This window comes from Glycine max, chromosome 20 (assembly GCF_000004515.6).
Source record: "Glycine max cultivar Williams 82 chromosome 20, Glycine_max_v4.0, whole genome shotgun sequence".
NCBI lineage: Eukaryota > Viridiplantae > Streptophyta > Magnoliopsida > Fabales > Fabaceae > Glycine > Glycine max.
In genome coordinates this window covers 38,766,527-38,785,766 of record NC_038256.2, presented here as the reverse complement: position 1 = coordinate 38,785,766, position 19,240 = coordinate 38,766,527, and the positions used below count along the sequence as shown (strand labels likewise).

Genomic DNA, 19,240 nt, shown 5'->3' with positions numbered 1-19,240 from the left:
CCCATGACATAGAATCACTAGTAAACAACAACAACAACAAAAACAAATAAAACGCATCATCATTATTAATGGCCTCTCATTCTCCCAATAGAGAAGGCCATTATCTTAATATTGTACTATTCCTTGCCTTTCTCATCTCCATCATCAACCCTTCACAACAAGACCCTTCTTCCCCTCTTCCCCCATTAAACCCAAGACTCACCAAAGCTTACACAGCACTCCAAGCATGGAAATACAAAATCACCTCAGACCCCAAAAACTTCACCTTAAACTGGTGTGGCCCCAATGTTTGCAACTACACTGGCATATACTGTGCACCTGCCCTAGATGACCCTCACATCTACACAGTTGCTGGAGTTGACCTAAACCATGCCACCATATCTGGTTCATTGCCAGAAGAACTTGGCCTCTTAACTGACCTATCACTTTTTCACATAAACTCCAATCGCTTCTGTGGTTCTCTTCCCAACAGCTTCGACAAACTCCACCTCCTCCATGAACTTGACATCAGCAACAACCAATTCTCGGGACCATTCCCCGAGGTTGTTCTTTGCATCCCTAACTTAAAATACTTGGATATCAGATTCAACAACTTCCACGGCAACGTTCCCTCGCGCCTCTTCGACGTCAAACTCGATGCACTCTTCATCAATAACAACAATTTCCAATTCTCTTTGCCCGAGAACTTGGGGAACAGTCCTGTCTCTGTTGTTGTGTTTGCAAACAATGACCTAAAAGGGTGTCTTCCTTTGAGTTTGGTTAAAATGAAAGGTACCCTTAACGAGATTATCATCACCAACAGTGGCTTAACGGGGTGTTTGCCTAGTGAGATAGGGGATTTGGACAAGGTGACTGTGTTTGATGTGAGCTTCAACAAGTTGGTTGGAGAATTGCCTGAGTCTTTGGGAAGAATGAAGAGGTTGGAGCAGCTGAATGTGGCGCATAACATGTTGTCTGGTGAGATTCCTGAGAGTGTTTGCATGTTGCCGAGGTTGGAGAATTTCACGTACTCTTATAACTACTTCTGCAGTGAGTCTCCAGTATGTCTCAAGTTGAAGGAGAAGGATGATACCAAGAATTGTATTCCTTATAGGCCGTTGCAAAAGTCACCTGATGAGTGTAAGGCTTTTTATGCACATCCTGTTCATTGTAGTGCCTTTGGTTGTGCATCGCCGCCGCCACCACCCCCTTCACCTCCACCTCCCCCTCCGCCTCCGCCTCCACCACCGCCACCGCCACCACCAGCATCTTACCACCACTATCCCTGAGGAGCCATGAGAAACATAAGTTTGTAATATTTAATTTAGTTTTTGCTGATGAGTTTGTTTCTTTATTTTTTGGGGATGTGAAGATTAGCTTGGTGATTATGATTACAATTAGTTTTCATTTTTGGTCATAAGTTTACCTTGTAAAAATAATAAAAAAAAAAGTGTGGAAATGAGCTATTTCCACTATTCATTTGAAAATATTCTCTAGTTACTAACGAAAATATTTTTTAAAAGAGGTTTGGTTTGGTTTGAGAACATTTGGGATGTTATGGGTCGTGACATATATATTCTCTAGTTATTAACGAAAATATTTTCTTAAAAGAAAAAGGACTATCAGTAGTATCTAATTTTTCTGCATAAGTGGGAAGGAAAAGTTGAATTCGATTGTTACCTTTTTCATGTTTGTTCATTGATGTAATAATAAATATCAAGGGAAATTTGTTGAAAACGATGTGAGGAGGATCGGATATTCGTGATTGGGATCTCCAAACCATCATTTTAGAGGTAAAAAACTACGAGTACTTTTGCTGTGTGGAAATTGATTTATAGTATGCAAATTTTAAAAGAAAGAAGTTCGACGAAGAAACTAGGTCAGAGTTCTGTTACTTTCTTACTTTTTTTTTTTTTTTTTTACTTTACCGGTTATGTTTGTTAATAGCAAGTGGCTATATATATCTTTCATCATAATTTTCATGCAAGATTTCTTTGTACTAAATAGCTTATTGCTTTGCTATTCAAAACAAATTCATCCCTTGCCTAGTCAATAACAATGATTTATCTCTATCTTATAAATGTCGGATGGGGAGTCCTTATCAGTTTACCACTAGTAATTCTCAATGTTTCTTTTATATATAGTTAAGCGAACTAATTCAAATATGACATAATTTGAATTCAATCTCGATCGTCAAATAATTCTAAAACTTGGTCAGCCAAATACTCAGACCAACACTAATATTTCTAAACCTTGTTTTCCCCTTAATTAGAAATGCATAATAAGTCACTTTCTTCCTTTTTGTGTTTTTCAGGAATATGTTATTCTTGCTACTCTTATTATATTATAGTTTTATACTTACCCCGGGCTATTTGAAGTTTGAATCCATTACTACATTTTTAAGAGTTAATAAAGATATAAAGATAATGAATACGAATGTAATTAAGTTATTTCCTATAATGATCAAAAGTGATGTAATAGAACTGATTGAGAATATACTAATCCAGTTTTGTAAAGTTTTACTATATATTGTTGACGTTTACAAATAAGTGACTGCATGTCATGTGGCTGGAGATTTAATTAGAAAGTTATAATTTGTTATTATTTTTTTAAATAATGCTTCAGAATAATTTTTTATTATTTATTTATCATTTTAGAAGTTTGCAATATTATTAACATTTTTATTTTTAAATTATTTATTTTTACACTTGTAATAAAATTAGTTTATTGAAAAGGCTACTTTTGAAAAATTAACGCCTTTTCATTTTCAAGTATATCTCTTGCTCTTTCTTTTTTTATCAGCAAGTATATCTCTTACTCTATGTCTTATTCTTACTTTTTTATTCTTTATTTATCAGAGCATTTTTTTTATTTGAGAAAAAATTTGCTTCTTCTCCTTTTATTAATTTAATTTTTATATATTTCTCTTATATAAATAAACTAAAATTCTATTTATTTTCTCTTTTGTTTTTATTTTTTATTTTCATTTTCATTTCGGTTCAAACCGAGAGTGATGATTTGACTAGAACGTGGTTAATTTAGTCAATTTGAAATTTTCACATAATAAATGCTTTTTGTTTGGCAGTTGTTGGCCTTTAAAACCAATAAGCCATGTTTGAATCAACAGATTTTGGGAAGAAAGACCCATTTAATTTATGAAATGATAAAATGGAAATCAAACAAAACAAAAGACTAAATGGTAATTTTAATTCCTCTATAATTTTAATTTTTTAATTTTTATTCTTTTTATTTCTAAATCATACATTTAGTCTACAAAAATAATATAATAAATCACTAAGACACTTATTTTATTTATTTAATTTTAAAAATACTATTTTCTATGTATCATTAGTCACTAAATACTAATTTTTTTTTTAATTATAAAAAATTAAAAATTGAAAAATATTAAATATATAAATTCTCTAAATTATATTTTATACAATTTTATATAATTTTATTTTGAATAATTTACATATTTTATTTTTATTTTACCAGTTTATAATTAAATTTCATAAATTAATATATAATTTTTTTACAAATTTTTTTTTATAAATTTATTTTAATATACATATTATTTTTACTATAATTATATAAATCAATATAATTACATCAATTAATATGTAAATTATACAAATTACATAAATTTATTTCAATATGTCAATTATTTTTATTCTAATTATATAAATTAATAAAAATTTAATATTTAATACTTAGGAAAATTACATGTTAATATTTTCATTTTAACTATAAAAAATTATTTAGTATATAAGTTTTTTAATATAAATTATTTAAATAAAAAATTACATAAACTAATATGTAAATTATTTATATAAATTATTTTATATAATTTATAAAAATAATGTAAATTTATTTTTATATATAAATAATAAAAAAATATTTTAATCATAAAAAGCAATACATTTTTAATTTTTTTAGATTATTTAAACATTATTTTAAATTTTCGTTTTGTAAAAATTTCATAAGATATTTTTCTAAATAATATATATATTAGTTTATGTAATTTTTTAAAACTATAATCAGATAAGAAAAAATTTTTATATATAATAATTGATTAATTTATCTTAAAATAAAATTTATAATAAAAATAAATACATGTAAAATTAAATATTAAATATATTTAATTATTAAATATTTTATTTTAATTTATAAATTTTATAACTAAAAAAATTAATAATACTTAATAAATGATAGTTTTAAAATAGTATTTAAAAAAATTAAATAATAAATCTAATTATCTTAGTGGTTGTTTTTTGGAAATAGGAGGAGAACAAAATTGTAATTTAGTGAAAAATATTACTATTTGGATATAAGATAAATAAAAAGAGGTGCAAATAGAATCTCCGGTAGAGTAATGTTTTCGGGCCTGATGGAAATTACAATGTTCGTGATGTTGGGCTTAAGCATGATTGGACTCTGACTTGTGTTTGGGCTAAAACTTTCTTGCACTTTTACAATTGTTTTCTCGGTGCGTCCGGTTGCATTTTATAAAATCCAGTCCAGAATGCAAATGGGACGTCTGAGAAAACAATAGTAAAACTGTAGGAAGCAACATTCTTGCGTTTGTTGTGGGGTCCAATGATTTCAGCATAACACAAAGATTGCTCAGGGACTTTTTATTTTTAAATCCATTGTAGCAAAGCAAAGTGTTTTCCACGGAGATTTGTGTCTTCTAATTTGCTTTGTGGTGGCTATTGAAATTTGTATTACAGCAAAACTGAAACCCTAAAAATTACAAACAATTTGTGTACCCTTTTTTTTTGAAAAATTTATGTACCTTATAACTGCGAATGATTACTTTCCGTGTGTAACTTTTTTTACTTTTGGGTCAGAAAGTGATCTTTAGAACAATAAATTTAATTTAAAATAGGCTTTCCTAAACGGACCTTACAATCTTCTGATGAGGTCCATGATTTAGGGCCGAGGTCCAGGCCCATGCAATGTTGGAATCAGAAAAACCCTAAATTATTCACACGGAAGATAAAGAGAGAGAGGTATATAAGAGGTTAGGGTTTGGGGTTTTTTGGGTGCCATTGTTGCTGTCATCATCCGCAGCTGCTGTTATTCGCACCGCAAACAAACAGTGAGCCATGGCCGTCGGAAAGAACAAGCGCATCTCCAAAGGGAAAAAGGGTGGCAAGAAGAAGGCGTTAGTATCTTCCGTTTCTATTCCCCTTTATTCTGTTTCATTTGTGTTTTTGCGTTATCATTCAAAATTCAGTGGTTTTGTTGGTTTTTGTATGAATGTGCAGAGCTGATCCCTTTGCCAAGAAGGATTGGTATGACATTAAGGCCCCTTCTCTTTTTCAAGTGAAAAATGTTGGCAAAACCCTCGTCTCTCGTACGCAGGGTACCAAGGTATTGTTTGTCGAATATTCAACAGAGAATTGGGATTTTTCCTTTTTTTATTGTGAATTTATTGGTTTTGTGTTGTGGGTCTGTTGTATGGGTCTTCAAAATCAGAAATTTGTTTTGATATAGCTTCGACTTGTGTTCTGATTTTTGAATTGCATCTATTATAAATGCTTGCTTTCATTTTGCTACGGGACTTTGTTTCTATTCTGTTTTAATGCGTTTCTTGGAATGACTGATTTTTTTGGTTTTTGATGTACTAAGTGAACTTAGAGAAGCTAAACAGAATGGTAGCTACCTCTTTGAGGTTTGCTGTTCTCGTCAGATCTCTATGTTATATGGGAAAAAATAATATTTGTTTTGAAGTGTGTGCTTAATGCATTTTGTTTCAATGGGAGAACGAGGGTTTAAGAATCTTCCAAGTTGCCTATTTTCATGGGTTTTATGGTGTGTGATTTGGTGATATGAACTTTGTATGCTTATTTAGACTGGTTCTTTCAAATGACAGATTGCTTCTGAAGGACTTAAACATAGAGTGTTTGAGGTCTCCTTGGCTGATCTTCAAGGGGATGAGGATCATGCATTCAAGAAGATTAGGTTGAGAGCTGAAGATGTGCAAGGGAAGAATGTCCTGACAAATTTCTGGGTATGATGGGTGATGCATGAAGCTTCTTTTGATTGTAATATTGTATTGCATTATTATACTCATCAATTTTGAATTTTTGTTTTATTCTTTGAATTTCTAGGGAATGGATTTCACAACTGACAAGCTGAGGTCATTGGTGCGAAAATGGCAAACTCTAATTGAAGCCCATGTGGATGTGAAGACAACTGATAACTACACATTGAGGATGTTTTGCATTGGATTTACCAAGAGAAGAGCTAACCAAGTGAAGAGAACCTGCTATGCACAATCAAGCCAGATTAGACAGGTATGTGGACTAATGTTTGGTAGTTAGATGCTACTTCTGTTTACTAACAATCTCGTTAATTTTCCATTCAGAAACTTGTGGTACAAAGTCAACATGGTATCCTTAACACATGCTCCTAGTTGCACTTCTCCAAATGAAGTGCATATATATATAATAACGAGAAGAAATTAGTGGCTTTTAACTGTAAAGTATGTTGTGTTTTTTTATATAATATTGCATATTAGTAATTAAAATTACACCTTTATCTTTTCAGATTCGTAGGAAGATGAGGGAGATCATGACCAACCAGGCAACATCCTGTGATTTGAAGGAGTTGGTCCGCAAGTTTATTCCTGAGATTATTGGAAAAGAGATTGAGAAGGCGACATCTAGTATTTACCCTCTGCAGAATGTGTTTGTTCGTAAAGTCAAGATCCTGAAAGCCCCTAAGTTTGATCTTGGGAAACTGATGGAGGTAATTTTTTGATAATAAAGTTCTTTTGATTTTTTTCTCAATCATGCCTCATGAAAAATATTTTCTGTTACCTAAACTTGGTTGCCCAGTCTGAGTTTGGTTTTCCATTAGAAGATAACCCAATGCTTGTTATTTTAAGAAGTAATTATTATTGCATGCTAGGTAATTGTGCTAATTGTAAACCAAACATGCTCTTAGTTATTCGTATTGTTGCACTAGGTTCATGCATTCTTTGCTTGAATAGAAGGATCAGCTGGCGCATAATTTCATCTGATGTTTCTTTTTTAGTTCTAGTATATTCTATGATTGTTCTGTTTAAAAGATAAAACCAATTTCCTTATGATGCGTTATTATGTAAACTTGAACAGAAATATAGCACACTTTTGTTTCTTTCTATTATCTTCATTTCCTTTATTGAACTGATGATTGGTCAATCTTTTCCAAATAACATGTCTCACAAATAAATGATGTGCTCCCATGTTTGGTGGATTGGTTTGATGCCTCTGCTTTTTGGTCCTTGTAGGTTCATGGAGATTACTCAGAGGATGTTGGTGCCAAGGTAGACAGACCTGCTGATGAAATAGTGGCAGAGGAACCCACTGAAATTGTTGGAGCTTGATTTCATGATGCATTCAGTTTGTTCTAGGTTTTCTTTTTCTTACGTTATCATTGAAAATTAAGTTACAAACTTCTGTCCAATGTTTCTGTGTAAGCCGAGTGACACAGTTTTGTTTAGACAATCAGAAGACATTTTTGGCGCGTAATATATCTGGGTTTTGTTCAGAACCCAAAATCAGATTTGCTTGCTTATATAATCACATTATATTATTATGTATTTTCTATTACATTATCGACTTGTATATTTTGTTTCGTGGATTTCAAATTCATCTGCCAAGTGCTTATTGTGTTAATTGAAATTAGGCCACTCCCTCCGAAGGCTTATAACGTCAAGAGGGATGCATGGTAACTAAAATATTATGGGAACTTGTGAAATGGGGAGTGAAACTTTTCATGATCTTAGAAATCTTTTTTCATTTCAGTTAATGAAGTTAACAAGTGGCAGGGAAAAAGCCATTAACATTTCTCGACTAAGCAGAGTTTTACCTTTACACTGTAATTTGGCGATTTGAAATTATAATTACTTTTGAACTGATCATTAATTTAACATTTCATTACACTAACTTGAAAGATATCATGTCGTCTTCAAAATCAACTACGCTATTATAGTCGAAATGTGCAAACTAGCATAAGATCATATTCTGGTTTGTAGCATATATGCAAATATTCAATTCATCTACACATTCCAAATCTACCAAGTTGACATGCTTAGAACAAATCAACTTAGAGGATCGTTGGGAAGAACACTGAACGTAATCATATCTCTACTTTTTCCTTTAATCACCACATACTTCCTGAGAACACCCTCCCTTTGAAAACCAGCCTTCTCCAGCACCCTCTGAGAAGCCACATTTTCCACATCGACTAAAGCCTGAAGCCTCTCCAAGTGTGGAAACTCGCTGAATGCAGCTTTAACCACTTGTTTCACAGCATGTGTTGCAATCCCTGGCTCTCAGATGAGAACAAATCAATACACCCAATTGCACGATTATTGATGCAAATTGCTCTGAACCATGGAGCTTTGCTTGCTATATTATGGATGAAGTTGATGCCACCCTCTTTGCTAGTGTAAGGTTCCCAAGTGCAATGCTTTGCAACTTTTTCATCAGTGGTCCACAACATGAGATCATCAAGATCATCAAGACTAATGGGTCGAAGAGAGATTTGGGTCAAATCAACACCCTCTTCTCTGGCGTCTGCTGTAGAACATATAGCAGCTCCCTCCATCAAGATAGAGTATGTTGCTTGGGAAGAAGCTTTGAGCTTTGGCCTACTTATTATGCACTGAAAAATTAATACATAAAGGAATTAACGTGGAGGAATGGTATGCTTGGAGTAGGGAGGGATCAAGAAAAACTATGCACTAAATTACAATATAGTTGCTAGCCGCCATTATTTACTATGAATTAATAGGTTCTAGGTGTTCCAATTTATTTGCGGGATGGAATTATTAATTGTGGAAGTGCCTACAAACTGACTAATAACGAAAATCATGTCTGAGTGTATGTAATTTTAATTTAAAACTAAAGTGCTCCTTTAAGAAGGCTACACTGTTTACAAGCCACGTCCATTGGGAGCCATAGTCGACATAGTTTCACCTTGACTGGAATAGAGAAGTTTGTTTTTGTTTAGACCAAAACTACGAACCACGAATTGATCTGGAATTATAATATAAATCAAGTAAAGGATAATTTATAAAGGCATGAAAACATGTAAAATCATCCAATGTGAGACTTTAATCATTTGAAATATTCAATTATATGCACAACATATTGACCAAATTAGAATTAAGAGTGTTTAAAATCGAACTAAATCATTTTAAATCACTAAATCGATCAAAAAATGTAAATTGATAAGACAAATAGATTAAAAAAATCACTTTTTTCTGTTGAGATTTGTCTTTGTTTGCAATTCCTAGTGTGAAAATTAAACCAAACAACACATAATAATTTCATTGATTTTTTTTTTATCTCAAATATATAATCTCATTGTCCTAAGATATAACTTAATTTCGGTTTTATGTGTTGGGTAGTTTATAAGTTTTTGATATTTTTTTCATAAGATTCAAATTCAAATATCAAGAGTTTACAAAACCTCGCACATATTGTTTAATAAACTAAGCTAGATGTTTTTATGGTTTTTTTACATTGACAATTAATTTACTATGAATGATTTGCAGCGTACTTCTTTTTTTTTTTATGCTGTTTGTAATTTAATAATGATCACGTGTGATCTTTTGTTGCTCCATTGTTTATAGTTATTAAATGTCATTTTGAAAGGTACATAATGATTTACACCAAAAAAACAAAAGGTAGATCATGATTCAATTAGTTATTAAAGTGTACATTGTATTGATCAATTTATTTTGTTAATTATCAAATTAAAATATAATTTTTGAAGTTATACAAAAATAAATTATTTTTTTTAAATCGCTAAACTGATCCAAATATTTTTTTTATTTGGTTCATATTTAATATTACATTCAAATCAAACCAAACTAAATTGTAATTGTTATTTTTTTTTTCAGATGAGTTTGTCTTAAAAACAAAATCAAACTGCCTGATGAATATGCCTAACTAGAATTCCCAACTTTAGGTACCGATTCGTTTGATTTTTAAGAAACAGCTACATTATTTAAAATGCTCCCTTAAAAAATTAATTATGTTATTTAAAATATAAAATAAATTAATCTAAATATTATTTCTAATTGAAAAACCACACTGATTACTATATCCTATCTTGAACTACCTTGTATTTCTCTAGCAGCAACACCTTCATCAAAGAAAAAAAACTAAAAGTGAATTCCACTTAAATCCTGTGTTTTTCTCTCCTCGTTGGTGCAACCGCAAAATAGGATTCAAATCCTACCTTCAATATTGTTATTTCAATAATAAATAAATAGCCTAAAAATGCTATTATATTTAGTATTTGCATTATTATATTTATATTTATCAAATACAAAGTCCATTAATATTGGTCTGCATGAGTTACGAACTTGTGCAACTGCAACATTCTGTAGACAATTCTTATAATGTCCACTAAGAAAAGAAGCTTTACGCAGTTAATTTTAAGGAATCAGGGTAAAATAAGCTTGCTAAATGATTCTTGGATTTATAAGCCATGCGCTGGAAAAGGAATCTAGGTAAAAGGTAACTAATGAATAATCATAGAATATTGCCTACATCTTTATTCTCTTTTTTAATAAGGTAAAATTTGAGAGGAGAGAAATATTTTTTATTTTTTTTAGAAATTATAAGCTAAAATATTTAATTTCTCATGTTTGATATAATTTTAAAAAATATTCCTCAAGAAATAATGTTTCTCGAAAATATTTTTTAATCAATTTCTTTAAAAAAAATTCATGAGAAAAGTAACAATCTTACTTTTTCCAGTTTAATTTTTCTTTTTCTACATTAAAAATATGGGTGTTGCTAGGTGCAGCTAGCATTATTACTGATGCACCCAACATTTTTTAAAATACCAAAACTGTCCCTATACTTTTTTCGCATTTGTGATAAGTGAGTGTGAGGGTGGTCCTTAAATCGTACGGATCAAGTTGATCCGTAAGGTTGATACGAATCACGTTGATCCGTAAAAGGCTTACGGATCAAATTGATCCGTAAGCCTTTTACGGTGATTCAACTTAAATAGCTTACGGATCAAGAGTATTTTCGTCATTTCACCTTAAGTGCTGAGTGCACCTAACAACACCCTAAAAATATCATATTATTTTTATTAAATTATATAATATGATAAATAATTAAAATAATCAATAAAAATATGCATAACTTTTTTATTCCTAAAAAATTAATCTAAAGATTCTCAATGGTCAACCAAACAAATTTTATTCATTATTCTAGAGAATCATGAATTTCATAAATAAAAAAACTTTTCCCCTTCCAAAGTCCTAACATTGCTTGTTCCCACATTAGATATCACAATACTGCATAATTGTATGCATGACTTCACAATTAAAAAATAAATAAATAAACCCTAAAGTAGGGCTACTTAAACCCAAATTGGGATTATTCTCTTGTGAATACCACTGGCTATGTCATAAGTAATTAAGATAAAATGTGAACGTTTTAATAAAGATTCAATCAGTCAGCATGAATAAGTCCGTGAAAACTTGATTTAGATTGCCTTAAAGTGAAAAAAACTATTTATCCCACTAGACATTAAATGTTGAAGAAAGGGTGAAAAGCTTTATTCTCTGCTCTGTGCTTTCATAGCTTAAACATTGTCAAACATGACAGCGCAACTCCTTAGCGAAAATGTCGCTCAGTACATGTCCTCTGAAAGCTAGAACATACAAATCTGACATAAGTTACTGTGATCAGATAAAGCCTAACAGCATCTTTAACAGCTAAAATTAAAATTATTATGCTAAGATTAGACACATACCAATTAAAGAAGGTACTTACAACAAAATGATTCTAAATTTTCTCACTTAGTCCTCATTAGTTGAAGGCCTTGAGCATCCACAGAACCCCTTGTTGCGCTTTTTGCTACTTCTCTTGCCACTGTGAATAAAGTCCTTAAGCAAGACCACTGTTTTTCCAGTGAATCTGCTCTTCCCTTTGCTCTTTTCATCAGCCAATTTCAGCAAAGTGTATTGGATGTTCTGCACCTCAAACTGCAACCTTCCTATCTGTTCAGAACCTTTTCGCGCCTGCTCGGTTACTCTTTTTCTCTGGATGTGTCTACTCTTTTCCAACTCGGCTGAAGTCTGCCTGTTTAGAGATGGGGCGCTCTCTTCAAGATCCTTTGTCAGTTGATCATTAGTATCTACTAATTTGACAACAGCTCCCTCAACTTCGTCTATTTGTCTTTTGACTGTTTCATATTCAGTCTCGACTCCCTTCTTGCTTCTCTTCGTCTCCATTTTCTGTTTCAAATCTTGCACAGCTGTCTTGAGAATGGTCAGTTTCTGCGCATCAGAAGAAAGCCTCTCCAGTATCTTTCTCCTCTTGCCATCTTGAGTTCTCTCTTTTATACTTCTCGACAACTGAAGCCTGTCAACACCCAATTCCTTTTCCACATCCAATTCTGAAGAGGTATTTTGGAATTTACCTGAATGATCTGACTGATGGTATGCAATAACATCCTCTGTTGGAACAGAACTTTGTTTCATTGCTTCACTAATCATGGAACTAGCAAAGCAATCTTGCTCGGCAGTTTCCCATAATTCAAGCATCTGATCATCAGTACCACTATTTTCTCTCCTGCAACTTTTGGAGGCTGAATTGTCTGAGATGTGATCAAGTGGAATATCTTTCATCAATGACCCATTTTCAGTTTTTGTTCTCCACGAGTTGACATCATGTGTGCTCTCATCCTTGGGTACCTTGTCTTCTTTTCTGTTGCAATTCTCCACATAGGGTGAAACTTCCACATTTGTTGCCTTTGTCAGAGCTCCTGGATTAGCTTTAGTGGTTAAATTGTCTTCCTTCACAAGCTTCTTGATTTCTTCCACCATTGATTTTTCAACCGCTCTAATCCTTGCCTTCACACTCAGCAAATCTGAAACCCCATCTGGTATCAAAGTGCTTTTGTTATCTCTTGAACTTTGATAGCCATTTTCATGGAGACAAGTTTCAATTACTGCATCCTGGACAAACAAACATTCATGATAAACAAGGATAAGTAGAATTCATATTTCCTGCATATGCTCATTGCCTCATTTAATAAGACAGAATAAAGAACAAAACTGAAGTACAGGATAACAAGTCAATGGAATATTACCTTTTGTTCTTGATTGCATTCAACAGGCATTTTGTTTATCCGAACTAGGGCAGTGTGTTCTAAAGAAGCAAAATCCTCTTTCAATGAACTAATGACTGGATTATATGCAGATAACTGCCCTTTCAGTCCTCCAATTTCACTTTCCAGTAGACAGACTCTTTCTGTCATCTGTTTAATCTCCAAGCTTTTTGCATCACTTTCATCTTCAAGTCTCATGCATACTCCAGTAAGCTCGGTGACCTTGTTTTCCAATAATGCTTCACTAATGGACGAAATCTGAAGATCAAAATAGAATGTAGCAGCCTCAGCCTCCCAAAGTTCAAATTCGTTTGTTTTATCCAGAAGCTCTGAACTCAATGTTTCCTCCCTAGCCCTCTGTTGTTCAACTTCTTGACGTAAGGATCTCATCTCTGACAGTAAACTTCTGTTTGCTTCGTTAAGATGCTCAATTTCTTTTTTGTGACTCATGCAACCTTCTGATAGTTCAAGAATCTGCCTTTCAAGATTTTCATTGATCAATCTTGATTGTTGTTTTCCCATCTTCAATTTCTCAATATCTCTGCAAAACTCTGCACTCAACATTTCTGCAGCCTTTAGCCTTTCCTCCATTTCTAACAGTTCTGCATTCTTCTTCACAAGAAGATGCTCTGAACTTTCAACCTGACAATTTAAATGGTTATTTTCAGATTTGGCTTCATGCAGATCTTTGTCCATCCTCTCAACTGACTCCTTCCAATAAACATTCTGAGCTTCTTTCACTTCAAACTTCTCCCTTAACAGACCAAGCTCCCGTTTAAGGTCATTGTTCACAGAGTGAAGACCACTGAGATGTTCAGCAAGTGCACGTTGTTCCAAGACCTTCTCAGTGAAAAAGCACTCATAAACCAAACTAAGGTTTTTTAGAGCCAGTGCCTCATGGAGGATTACACTATTCTCTTGTTCAGCAGCAGACTTTGCATCTTTGAGCTCCAAAACACTCCCAAGTAGTAAATTTTTCTCCTCAACTAACTTACAGTTTTCTTCCTCAAACACTAGATTGGTTCTTTGCAAATCTATCAACTCCACATGAAGGGCTTCCAATTTGGACCGTAATTCACTCTCCTTTTCTTCTCCCTTGGTCACTTCAGACCTAAGTTGCCTGTTCATCTCCAGAAGTTCAAGCTTAACCTTCTGCAACATTGCATGCTGCTCTCTTGTATTTTCAAACTCTTGCTCTAGGATCCTTTTCTCTGACACCAGTTCTTCTCCCTCAAATTCTTGTTGCGAAAGTACAGTTAGGAGGACAGAATTTTCTACAAGTAGTTGCAGCTTCTCCTCTTGGGTTTTCACAAGAGAGCCTTTCAAGCCCTCAATATTATTCAAAATATGCGATATAGGCATTTCCTCTTGCTTGATCCCTTTGCCATGCCCCCCACCTGAATCAACCTGAAGAGCTGCAAGCACTTGATGAATCCCCATTTTAAACTTTCTGATTTCGTCTAACAAGAACTCTAGCTCCATCTGTTGCATAAGGTTTTCACTCTCCAACTCAGAGATAACTTCATCAGAAAATTTTGATGCCTCCACGTGTTTTTGACATTCAATTAATAAGCCCATGTTCTTCTGCTCCAAGTCTTCAACACACTTTTGCAAAATAAACATCTCAACCTGAGCATTAACAGCTTTATCAAGTTCTTCTTCAAATTCTATCTTCCCCAACCGGCGTTCTTCCTGTAACCGAAGAACAATATTCTCCAAATTGGCCATCCGGGCTTCACTTGAATGTTTTTGATTAGCATGCTTTTCTTTTTGGGTCAAAAGCAAAGAATGGAGTTCTTCTACTTGACTGACTCGGCTTTCTTTGTCTTTCTCCATATCAGAATATTTTTCTTCTAACTTTGTAAACCTTTTTTCCAGATTACCTAGTTTTGCTTCAACACTCTCCAATTGAGATACCAGGACACTTCTTTCATTCAGAAGATTGTGCTTTTCATTATTCAGTAAATTGCAAAATTCTTCCAAGCTACTTGATTTAGCCCTTAAACCTTCAAGCTCAATTTTTGCATCAGAAAGGGACTTCTCCAGCAAGGTATTCTTTTCCAATAGATTCTGCATACTTTCAGTGATAATTTGTAACTGAGAAAGTAAAGATGATTTTTCAGTGACAAGAATGGATTTTTCTTCCTGCAGAACACCACAGGATTCTTGAAATTTCTTCACTGTATCCCTTAATCCACCCAGCTCATTATTCAAATTTGACAGGGAAGATCCCATAAAGGCATTTTCGCTCAAAAGCTTATCTATATCCTTCGACTTTTCACGCAGAGCTTCTTTCTCATCTCGCTCCATTTTGCATGCCTCCTTTAGCGTTGTGTTCTCCTTCTGTAAATCCTTCACAGATAGTGCAAAAGATTTAGGATTCAAACCTACAGAACCTAGTTCTTCCAGTATAGCCTGATATCTATTATTCAAGCCCTGGATTTCATCCTTTATTTGATGAGATTCCCGTTGGAGGAGATTACTTTCTTCAACTTTTACAGCAAACTCTCGTTCAAGTTTCTCTTTGATCATCTTCAGCTCTGAAATTTCCGTTTGCTGATTTTTTAATAACCTAGTGGAAGAGAAGTTAAGTTCATGCAAAGTCCTGTTTTCTTCCACAATCTGTTGCATTTCTTCCCTAAAACCTTGTTTGGAAAGCTGTAAGTCCTCCAATAGCTGAAGGCCATGTTTAAGTTCCAAAGCAAGAGATCTTTGCTCCTCTTGTGATTGAGAGTATGACTTCTGTAGAGTATGCAGAGTAGACTCGATTTGAAGAAAACGAGACTGCTCCTCATGCATCACAGTCTGCAGTCTCTCTAACTCGGTATGCTTCTCTAAAAGCTTTTCATCTTTCAAAGAAATCTTCTGCAATAGAACATCAGCCTCTAGCTGAAGAGATCGATTTGATGTCTCCAACATATCAGAATGTTTTTCAGCAGTCTTTAGTTTTTCAGCCCCAATCTCAATTTCTCTATTTAGTCGTTCAGAAATTTCTTGGGCAAGCAAAATTTCACTCTCCAAAGTAGATATTTTCTGCAAGCACTGCTTGTACAAGACAGTTACAGATTCTTTCTCTCCATTCAGCTCAGCAATATTTTTCTTCAATGATTTAACTTCTAGCTCTGTTCTTTCAATTTGCTCATTTAATTTCCTGGAATTCTCCTCAGCATGGGTGATCTTAGCCTCCAAAACAGATATCTTTTCAAGACATTGTTTATATTGAAGATGAGCAGCATCCTTCTCAGCCTCCAATGTGGCAAGTTCTTTTCTGAGATTTTTAGCTTCAGTTTCCGCTTTAGCAGCCCTTTCATCATTTCCCTTTGCATCCATCTGGGCCAGAGACAACGTAGTCTCCAGACTAGCTATCCTTTCCACACACTGCTTGTACTGAAGTAGACCGGCATCCTTCTCATATTTAAGCTCTGCTAAGGCTTCTTTCAGTACTTTGATTTCGATTTCAGCTTTGCTTGCTCGTTCATCAAGGCCTCCAGCATCTTTTTGGGCCTCATTTAGCTCTCTTTCTATTTCACATAACTTCTCCAAACTCTTCTGATATTGAAGAAAGATAGAATCCTTGTCAGACTGTATATCTTCCAGTGCTTTCTTTAAGGTTTGAACTTCACTTTCAGCTTTCTGTGCATGCTCAGAATCAGCATGAATCTGGGCCTTCGCATTCTGTTTTTCAGCTGATAATTGAGAGAACCCAAAAATTTCATTTAGCTGCTTTAGACCCTTTCGACTTAGACCATTTGCAGATTCTTCTAAACTCTCTCCATTCATTTTTAAAGTATTTTGGATTGAAGAAAACCCAAAGGCATCTTTCTGTAGGTCAACTGAGTCCAATAATGCACGAATTGGATGTGAGCCATGTGGCATTTCTGGTGTGTGTGGCTCAGGTCCAGTGCCTGAAGAACTACATGGTGAATCATCAGTCAGCAAGTTGGGAAATGCTTCTGCCATGGTTTTATGGGCCTGGCGTAGCTCCCCTGTCGCATGATCATACCTCTCTGCTAATGCACGATATGCTCGGTAGAATTCCTCAACTAATTTCATGAGTTCTGGCCGCTTCTTATAGTACATCTCTGCCCTCCTTGCAAATGAGTCTGCATCCTCTTCAATAAGCTTGATCATTGCTTTTACTTTGGCATCCATGTCTGCATAAAGTATAAACACTTAATAACACCACTTAAAGATTACTGAACCATGGATTTTTATGAATTTTGTTAGTGTAAATCACTGTATTTTGATGAAAATTTTCTTAAGAAAAATGAGCCACAGGTTAGTGTGCATGGCAAAATGAAATGTAGGACCACCATTGTGATCTCAAATTCTCAGTTCCAGCAAATGTTTTCTAAAACAAAATGGAAATTTACACGTTTACAATTTTTCTATGAAAAAAGTCTGCTAAGAAATATATTCAGATTCTTCTAGCACAATGGTAGACGTTGAATTGAAGATATAGAGGAAAAAGGCAAACCTGTAAGGTTCTCCTGGAGCCATTTTGAATTCTTTGGGCTAATGTGGCTGTCCCACCACCAAGAGTATAAGCGCCTTGACTCAGAATGTAACAAGGTTCCCATAACTCCAGCAAAGAACAGCAGTAAAGCTGGATTGAATTTGCAAAAGCTTGATATGGGATCCAGACCAGACTATAGATTCCACCACCAATGTTGATCTAATTTCAGACTCTTTAGGTCCGTTTCTCCTCTTATTTTACCTGACATCAAATAAATGATCACAAAGTTAATTGAACAAGAATAGCTCATATTCATGAAGTCCCACTTTACTTCTACGGTTTAATCTATAAGAAAATTGGATACACTTTCCACAAGGATGTTTTACTTGTATTACCTGCTCAATTGGGTACACCTCAAAAACCTCGTTGTTTATTAAATTTCTTGCTCCAGCAACGCCCACAATTCAAAATCACGTCAACTGTCAAAAACATAAATAAATAAATACCAAAAAGAGTTTTAAATAACAGGTGAACAGTAAAATCAGTGGTAACACCCCGCTCCTAAATACTGTAGAACATCATTCTCCAAATCCAAGAACATACGGAACATTCATTAAACAACAATCTCATTTTTCTAAGCATTCCAAAAAAATCTCATTTTTCTACATTTTTTGGGGGACGGAATTAGCAGAACAAACCAACAGATCCTGAAGATGAACAGAAAAACTCGTACACCAAATGACCAAAAAGCACCAGTTAATCCGCAGAAAAAATCTTTACCACAAGCTTTGGTAGAATCAAACACAAAATAATCACTGATCAAATTTGTTTCCACTAAACCATGGTATCCACGACATGATGAAGCAAACATGGAGAGAGAGAAAAAAGAGGCTACAGACACGGAAAAGCAACAAACAGTGAGTGACATCAAAAGGAAGCAAAGACATTGCACGCTCGTGAGTTATGTCATGATAAAAACAACAACGGATAAGCTCAGCAAAATTACAGAAACACCTACGAGATCAAGAACTTGCCAAGTGAAACGAACTTGATGAACTACCCCAACTCCACCGACCACACAAATGAGACGAAAACACAAAACTATGCAAATGGGCACCCAGAAAACTACAAAAAGCACCGAACTTTAATCCATTTCACATCCCTCACACCCCAAAAACATGGAATCTGGCAATGGGAGTGAGAACCTCGTATGAAGATGTGGTAGAAACAGAACACTGAACACCTTACCCCATTTTCTCTCTCTACGTCTGTAAGGCACAAAGTCGCACTTTCTCTCTCTCTAGGAGATGGGCATTATATTCTGGGCATGCAGGTTCTGACACTCCACTGAGTCCTTAACTGTAAAAAGGACAAGTTTTCAGAGAGAGAGAAGGCAACACAAGAAAAAAGAAAGAGTTACTGGATTTTGGTTTTTGGCAATTTCCTTTCTTCTTCTTGTTTTGAAATAGGGAATCTGTGGGCAATGTGAATTCGCCAGACCACAGTAATTATGGGATTATGCACTTAAATGCTATAATAATATTCCAGTCAAACGTAAATTATTTTTTGATTGTTTGTGGAACAGAAACGTATTCCTCAGGTTTTTCCCTGTCTTTCATCGTTATTTTCAAATTATAAGTTAAATGAGGAAACTGAAATGACTAACCT

General features: G+C 34.0%; 3 protein-coding genes and 1 pseudogene across 7 annotated transcripts; 2 read left to right on the top strand and 2 right to left on the bottom strand.

Moving 5' to 3' along the window:
* On the top strand, positions 1 to 1,466 carry LOC100813811 (leucine-rich repeat extensin-like protein 6). Its single transcript, XM_003556016.5, has one exon. The coding sequence runs from the start codon at positions 69 to 71 to the stop codon at positions 1,266 to 1,268; it is 1,200 nt and encodes a 399-aa protein (XP_003556064.1). The 5' UTR covers positions 1 to 68; the 3' UTR covers positions 1,269 to 1,466.
* Positions 1,467 to 4,979: 3,513 nt separating this feature from the next.
* Positions 4,980 to 7,621, top strand: LOC100813273 (40S ribosomal protein S3a). Its single transcript, NM_001254501.2, has 6 exons — positions 4,980 to 5,146; positions 5,250 to 5,355; positions 5,858 to 5,995; positions 6,096 to 6,281; positions 6,535 to 6,735; positions 7,259 to 7,621. Exons 1-6 carry the CDS (start codon positions 5,088 to 5,090, stop codon positions 7,352 to 7,354), a joined length of 786 nt encoding a protein of 261 aa, NP_001241430.1. The 5' UTR covers positions 4,980 to 5,087; the 3' UTR covers positions 7,355 to 7,621.
* On the bottom strand, positions 7,388 to 8,893 carry LOC102668718 (uncharacterized; annotated as a pseudogene).
* Positions 8,894 to 11,538: 2,645 nt separating this feature from the next.
* LOC100812191 (protein NETWORKED 1A) lies at positions 11,539 to 19,057 on the bottom strand. Of its 5 annotated transcripts, none has more exons than XM_026127531.2 (6): positions 18,591 to 19,057; positions 17,968 to 18,051; positions 17,594 to 17,833; positions 13,099 to 17,270; positions 11,758 to 12,964; positions 11,539 to 11,655 (listed from the first exon to the last, which is right to left on the bottom strand). In XM_026127531.2, exons 3-5 carry the CDS (start codon positions 17,694 to 17,696, stop codon positions 11,804 to 11,806), a joined length of 5,436 nt encoding a protein of 1,811 aa, XP_025983316.1. In that variant the 5' UTR covers positions 17,697 to 17,833; positions 17,968 to 18,051; positions 18,591 to 19,057; the 3' UTR covers positions 11,539 to 11,655; positions 11,758 to 11,803. The 5 variants fall into 5 exon arrangements, with proteins under 5 accessions (XP_025983316.1, XP_006606072.1, XP_006606071.1 ...); XM_006606009.4 differs by having other exon boundaries at positions 11,778 to 12,964; XM_006606008.4 differs by having other exon boundaries at positions 11,539 to 12,964; positions 18,778 to 19,056.
* Positions 19,058 to 19,240: the final 183 nt, after the last annotated feature.